The 7,439-nt window shown below is 41.1% G+C and overlaps 1 protein-coding gene across 1 annotated transcript in view; it reads left to right on the plus strand.

Moving 5' to 3' along the window:
- Positions 1-2,255: 2,255 nt before the first annotated feature.
- ARHGEF38 (Rho guanine nucleotide exchange factor 38) overlaps positions 2,256-7,439 on the plus strand; it is a 122,088-nt gene continuing 116,904 nt past the window's right edge. The window contains exon 1 of the mRNA XM_027837300.1: positions 2,256-2,457. Within this exon, the coding sequence (XP_027693101.1) occupies positions 2,256-2,457 (202 nt within the window). The remainder of the gene's footprint in view (positions 2,458-7,439) is intronic.

A 7,439-nucleotide genomic window follows, 5' to 3' on the forward strand; every position in this document is an offset into this window, starting at 1 on the left:
CCATGAATTGGGGGAATGTCTGAATAAGGCATGGCACATAAATGCAAAGAAATATTATTGTGCTGTAAGAAATTATGAATTGAATAGTTTCAGAGAAACCTAGGAACTCTCGCATGAACTGATGCAGAGTGAAGTAAGCCGAATCAGGAAAACATTTTTTTTTTTTTACAATGACAACAACGTCATAAAGACAAACAAGGTTGAAAGGTTTAGGAATTGTGATCAACTGTGATCAACATAATGACCAACCATGATTCCAGAAACATACTATCCAGATAGCAGTGTGTGTGTGTGTGTGTGCGCGCGCGCGCATGTGTAACTATATAGCGCTGGTACATAGTAGGCACTTAAATGTTTGTTTACTTACTGATCGAGAGCTATTTTATGTTTTGCTTTGTTTCATGGGCAGCCTTGGTCAAAGATTTCATGGCCCATCAGCCTTCATTCCTTCCTTGAGCTCTAAAGTTATCAATTATAAGTCATTTTTTAAACAAAAAAGCTTGTATCTAGGCAAATTTACAAGGGTGGTGGTGGGAAACAAAGCTTGGTTTTGCTAAAGGAGGCACAAATCTCAGAAAGTCTTTGGAGTCTCAGGCTTCCCACACAAACACTTAGACTATTATTCCCAGAGTTTAGATGAATTCCCCCCAGAGATCTCAGCATATACGATTGAGAAAAACAACTTCAAATTAAGATGGATGAAAGATATTCAAATGAAAGGTCCACTGTCCTCTACATGCACATGCCTTCCCTCCCTCCCTTCTTTGGTGTCCCAGATTATTTAAAGCAGTGGAATCTGTGGACGTGGTCCCACTCCAAATTCCCACCCTGGCTCTGACTTTTCTCCAGGTAAACTCATGCTCACTGCTGCCTCTTTCTGCTTCTCAGTCTTTAAATAAAGACCTCTACGAAATCAAAGCTCTTCTGCACAATTCTAAGGTTTATTTTGTTAAGGACCTGGACCCGGAAGGGTAGGAATTAGAACTGTGAAAGGATTAACCACAGGCAAACACTGCGTGCTGTCCTGAATGGGAGACTAACTTCTGAAAACTGAAGAGAAGCCCCGTCTTTCTGCCTTCCCCTCCCCCCACCAGCAACACACGTGTTGTGCCAGGGGTCACTCTGACCCAGTGCAGAGCAATTCTCAAATGCCAGTCTCTCCTCCCAATGGGACAAGTCAACCTGATCCTTAATTTATACAGCCAGGGGACAAAGAGGGAATTTTCCCCCTCCATATAATAATCCAGGTTAAAGTTTGTAAATTATTCATTTTCTGCAAATGGTTTATTTTTTAAAAAAGGATTTTTAAAAATATCTCTTGTTTCTAGTTTGCCTTCATCTCTCAGTATATTCTTCCTCCTCCTCTTCGAATCTCTCCTCCCCCTTTTGTGAATAAGGAAGAAAAGAGGAAAAAATATAGTTCAGGAAAATTAAGAATATATCAACAGTCTAATAGAGTACGCAGTGCTCTGCTCCCCAGCATTCCCCTTTCCCATCTCTTCAAGGAAGGAGTGAAGTGCCTTCCCATATCTATTTTTCAAGACAAGCTTGGTCACTATAATTACACACCAATCACTTTGTCACTGTAAAGACATAAATTTCCATTTATGTCATGATCATGTCTATAGTTTTCCTGTGTGTTTTGTTTTCATTTCTAAAAAGCATTGTTCTGTGTGCATGCCAAAGTGGCTCCTTCACTAAGGGTGATTCAGGTGTGAATTTCTGCCTGATTCCCCACCAAAGGCATCACTCGAGGAATTGAATTCCAGTTAAAAGTCACGCACATGTCCAAGTTTGCCTCCCATGCAATACGCCCCTGTACAGTAAAAGCATGCACACTGTAAGCTCCAATAAATTGCAAGCTCAAATATCAATTATGGAGCAACACGGGCATGACACAGGTCCCCCAGCCCCCATGCCCCACCTTCATGCCTCCCACCCCCACCCACACGCACAATGGGATTCTTGTTTGCTTCTGGAGCACGTGACAGGGTAGCCCCTGCTTTGCCTAGCTCAGGTCTCTCAGGTAACAGGTGGCAGGATCCCCAGTCAGTCTCTAGGTACAGAAAAGAATGACTTCATCGGGGTGGAGCTCCGGGATCCTGGAGAGGTGGCCGTCACAGCCGGGTAACCCAGAAGCAAAGTTGTCTAATCACAAGGGGCAGGTAAACTGGGAGCTTTTACCTTTGCTCCTCGGTGAATTGTCAAGCTATCTACTTCGGCAAGTTCCTGAGATTTACCTACATCTGGTGCAGATGGAAACCAAGGAAGCTTTCGGAAAAGAGAACATGGGGACCAAGAGAAAGAATTTGACCTTTCTGAGACAGAGACTCTACATGTTGGAGAGGAGGAAGACTGACACTGTGGTGGAGAGCAGCGCTGCTGTGGACCATGGTAACTCGGGCCCCTTGAGAAGGAGCCAGTCTGACAGAACGGAATACAACCAGAAACTGCAAGGTATGTGCCTGGAAAGGAGTAGATGCCTCCAAACCAGCTTGTTTCATTTCCAAGTCTGCCTCTGCTACTCTTCTGTTTTCAAATAAGGCAATGACTTGTAATTAGTAAGGTTTGAACCAGAGACACAGCACTGGGGTCAGAGGAACTGGGTTCCAATCCTGCTCTGTTGTCTACCCGTGTGACCTTAAGAAAGTCGTTCTGAGCTTTCTGGGGATCAGTTTCCTAATCTGTAAAGGAGTCTGTGGCCAAATCTGTTTGTTTTGTTTCCAAGTTTGTCTCTCCTTTGCTTCTATTTTCAAATAAGGCAACAACTTAAAAGTAGTAGGGATTGACTCAGGAGAAGCAGCATAGCAAAATACTTTACTTTTGGAAGCAGAGGACCTGCGTTCAAATCCTGTTCTCTCATCTGCTCATGTGTCCTTCGATAAGGCATTTGATCTCTCTAGGGCTCAGTTTCCTAATCTGTAAAATGACACGGTTGGACTATGCGGCCTTTAATGTCCTTCCAATTCCAAATCTATGATCCTATGAATTGAATTAGAAGCACGGAGGATTGCTCAGAATTCCAATGCATTTCTATAAAACGTTTAATGTCTACCTTCAAAAACTTAAACATAATTGTGGCTTGTAAATGGTAAGTGAAGTCACGGTCTCAATCTTATTAGGTAATTAATAAATCAATTTGGTGTCTTTTTATTATTACTGATACTTTTATGTGATTTTTCTCTTTTCTCCTCTTTATGAAGTGAGCAGTGTATTTCATTTTTTAAATGAAAAATCTTAGCCCCAAATCCCACAACCATACTATAGTGACTAGAACGCTAGATTTAGCATAAAAAAAGACTGCAGTTTGAATTCTGGCTCTGAAACTTATTAGCTGTTGAAGTGAAACAAATCACTTTCACCTCATCTTTTTTTAAGCTTCATTTTCCTCATCTCTAAAATGGGACTAGTAATACTCAGTATTTATAGCGCAGGATTTTGATATGGATCAATTAAGAAACATTTAAGAAGTGCCTACAATGTTTTGGGCACCTTACAAGGAAGGAGGATAAAAAAGATAAAATAAAACAGTCTCTGCCCTCAAGGAATTGAGGATCAAATGTCATGATGAGGATGGTGATGATGAGAACTCTTATATAGAGCTTTAAGGTTTGCAAAGTGCTTTACAAACATTATTTCACTTTATCCTCACGATGACTCTGGGAAGGTTGTTAGGTGTTGATTTTAGGGGATGATGATCCCCTTTAGTCAATAACAGGACAGATGAGGAGACTGAGGCACATAAAGGTTAAGTGACTTGGCTAGGATCACATAGCCAGTAAGTGTCTGATAAGATTTGCACTCATTATAAAGTGCTTTTTAAATGTCGGTTTCCTCCTCTTTTTTATTACCTAAATAGGTAAATGGGAGACACTTTGTTGTGACATCCATTTAGGCAATTGGACAAAAAAAGGATTGCTCTCATTATACCATACAGGAAAGTAGTGCCAGTCTTGTGGAAAATGTGAGATGTTTTAACTATCAGGTCAGCAAAATCCAGCTAGAATGTCATTCATTTATAGTGACTGAGAATGTCCAAATGCGGCATGCACCTTCAGCAGTCAAGATGGCATTATTTCTCTCTCTTCTGCCTCCGCCTCTTTTTTCAGCCTAAGCCTGAAGGTCCAATGACCCTCACTCCATAATAACAGCTCACTTACTAGCCATGTTTTACCAATTACAAGATACTTGTCAGGGGAGGTGTGTAGTATAAATACCACTATCCCCTCTGTACAGATGAGAAGCATCATGGAGTAGGGCATAAAGAGCTGGCCTTGGAGCCAGGAAGATCTGGGTTCAAGTCTTACCTCTGACATACTTACTGTGTGACATTGGGTAGGTTGGTGCCCAACTCTCAGTGCCCAGGCAACTTTCTAAGACTAGCAAATAGAAGAACTAAGAGAAGGTAGAGGAACCAAAGAAGTAGATAGAGCTCCCTCCTCTGGGAGTTGCCCCTACCAGTGAAATTGAAGGTACAGTCCCTTTCCTACAGAGGGGGAAACAAAGTCATAGCGTTGCTTTGATTGTTCAGTTGTGTCCAATTCTTTGTGACCCATTTAGAATTTTTTTGGCAAAGATACTGCAGTGGTTTGCCATTTCCTTCTCCAGCTCATTTTGACAGATAAGAAAACCGAGGCAAACAGAATGAAGTGACTTACGGTCACACAACTAGTAAGTGTCTGAAACCAGATCTGAACTCAAGAAGAAGAGTTTTCCTGACTCTTGGCCTGGCACTTTAACCACCTAGCTGCCTATATGGTAAATTTCTGAGTCAAGAGTCAAGTTTGGGCCTTCTGACATGATCTCTATGCCATGTCTCTTTTATCTGGTACATACTTGGTAGAATTTTAAGTATTTTATAGAATGTTAAATGACGTCACAGAACCTGCCTCTCCTGCCTTTCACACAATATATGTCTGAGCATCTCAAAAACCAAAGGGAGTCGTCTGTCCTGCACTGAACTCAGCCTCTGGTTCAGAAAAACCCTTTATGAATGTTTACATTTGCCATATCTCTTTCTCTGGTGAGCTTTCTGGGAACTGCTGTGCTATTGAAGTATTATGTCCTTAAAAGCAATTAAGCAACTGGGAAAATATAAAGGAAAGAGATTTACTGAAAGTATTCCTGACATCTCAGAATTGTGTTCAGAAAGAAAAGTCAAGTCTTACCTCTAAGGAAAAATGCAAAATGAGCCAGTTTATCATTATTGTTATTGTTATTACTGACTTTTTTGGTTTAATGTGCTGGTTACCCTCCTTTTTCTCTCTTTGTGAAATTAATAAAAAATTTATTTGAAATCTACAAAAAAAGAAGCAAAGTTTTTGTGTTTTTCTCTTCTGAAATGTATTTTATAGAGTAAGAATGGTGGTAACCAGACTGATCTGTTAATCCCAAATGTCTGAATCTTTATCCATTATTGACATAAATATGCCCCCTTAAAGAGTATTTAAAGACCACTGTCCTTTTGATAAAGTGGTCATCGATTAAAATTTGTAGATATTATATTTTATTGAAAACTGTGCTTGATTTGGGATCAGAAGGCCATCCGTTTCGGGTTCTTCTGGCCTTCTAGTTAGTCTCCCTACCTTAAATCTCTCCCCACTTCAGTGCACCGTCCACTCAATTGTCAAACTGACCTTTCTAAAGTTCAGGTCTGATCATGTCATCCCCTTTAGTCAATAAACCCCAGTGGCTTTCTATCACCTCCAGAATCGAATATAAAATCTCCTATTTGGCTTTTAAAATTCTTCATAACTTGGCTTCTGCCTCCCTTCCAGTCTCTCCCTTACTCCAATCTGTGCACTCTGCAATCCAGGGGCACCAGCTTCCTCGCTGTTCCTCATACCGGACAATCTATCTCCCATCTTCGTGCCTTGTCACTGGCTGTCCGCCATGCCTGCGGTGCTCCTCCTTGTCCTCCCTATCTCCTGGATTTCCTGACTTCCTCCAAATCCCTGCTAAAAATCCGACTGTCTGTAAGGAGCCTTTCCTGGTTCCCCTTAATGCTAGTGACTTCCTTCTTGGATCATCTCCAGTTTATCCTGGATGGATCATGTTTGTATGTTTGCTATTTGCCTGTTGTTTTCCTCACTGGACTGGATGCTCCTTGAGAAGAAGAGTTGTTTTTACCTTTCTTTGTATCCCCAGTGCTTAGACATTACTATGTGCCTGACACATAGTAGGAACTTAATAAATACTTATTGATTTGACGTATTACTTGTGTGACAGTGGGCAAGACACTAGAACTGAAAGATATCTCATAGGTTCCTTAGACCAACCCCCTCACTCTACAGATGCAGAAGCTAAGACCTAGGGAAGCTTATTGACTTGTTCCGAATCACACAGTCAGCATCAGAAGGGTTTGGACCCAGGTTCTCTGGCTCATCTATGTTCTTTCTATTGTCTCTCAGACTTGCTGTCTAGTAAACTCCTTTCAGCTGGATTAGTCAACCTCTAAGGTCCTTTCCAAATCTAAATCTCTATTCCTATGAAGCTACCCCATACCCCCAAGTGCCACATTTCTTCCTTCTGGGCTTGAATTGTGAATCAGTTTTGTCTCTCTTTCAGACTGTCCCCCAGCAAATAGAAACTGAACATTATATTTACTACCCATTACTAATATGGTTCTTGTATTGCTAAGAAGGATTTAAATAAAAGGAAGCTTCCTAACCACAAACAATTTCTGATAGTTTCCTATTTTGACCACGAGGAGCCTTTATCTATGATACTCTTCCACATCACTACAAGATTCTGCCTTGAGTGCAGAATGTAACAGCTGGGGAGGGGTCGATCTTTGCCAGGATCTTTACTTGCTCTTAGAAGGACCCATCTGAGAGTATAAGGTAAAGAGCAGATTCCATTAAAATATTTCACAATTAAGTTGGCTTCTTACAATCATAGCATGTCAAAGCAAAAAGGAATCTTAGAAATGCAATAGTTCAACCCTTTCGCTTTACAAATGAGGAAACAAAAGCCCAATGAGGAGATATGACTGGCCTAGGAGAAGTGACGTGCCACATTTGGACGATTTACTGATCATACAGACTTAACAAAGTGATGGAGAACTGTTAATAATACATACTTACTATGTGCCAGGCACTGTGCTAAGTGCTTTACGAAGATTTCAGTTGATCCGTACAACATCCTTGGGAAGTGGATGTGATTATTATTATCGCCATTTTATAGTTAGGGAAACTGAGGCAGAGATTAATTGACTTGTTCAAGGTCATACAGCTATTAAGTGTCTAAGGCTGAATTTGAACTCAGGTCTTGCTGACTTCAGGCCCAGAGCTCTATCTACTGCACCACCAGCTACCTTATAACACCTACTCTACCCTACTTGTGTCCCGGTCCCATTACCCTAGTATCTATTTTATTTCAGCACCTGGAGTTTGCCCCACAGTCTGCTACGGGAAGTGTCTAAAAATGAAACCACGGCA

Source organism: Vombatus ursinus, unplaced genomic scaffold (assembly GCF_900497805.2).
Source record: "Vombatus ursinus unplaced genomic scaffold, bare-nosed wombat genome assembly UNPS02014821.1, whole genome shotgun sequence".
Taxonomy (NCBI): Eukaryota; Metazoa; Chordata; class Mammalia; order Diprotodontia; family Vombatidae; genus Vombatus; species Vombatus ursinus.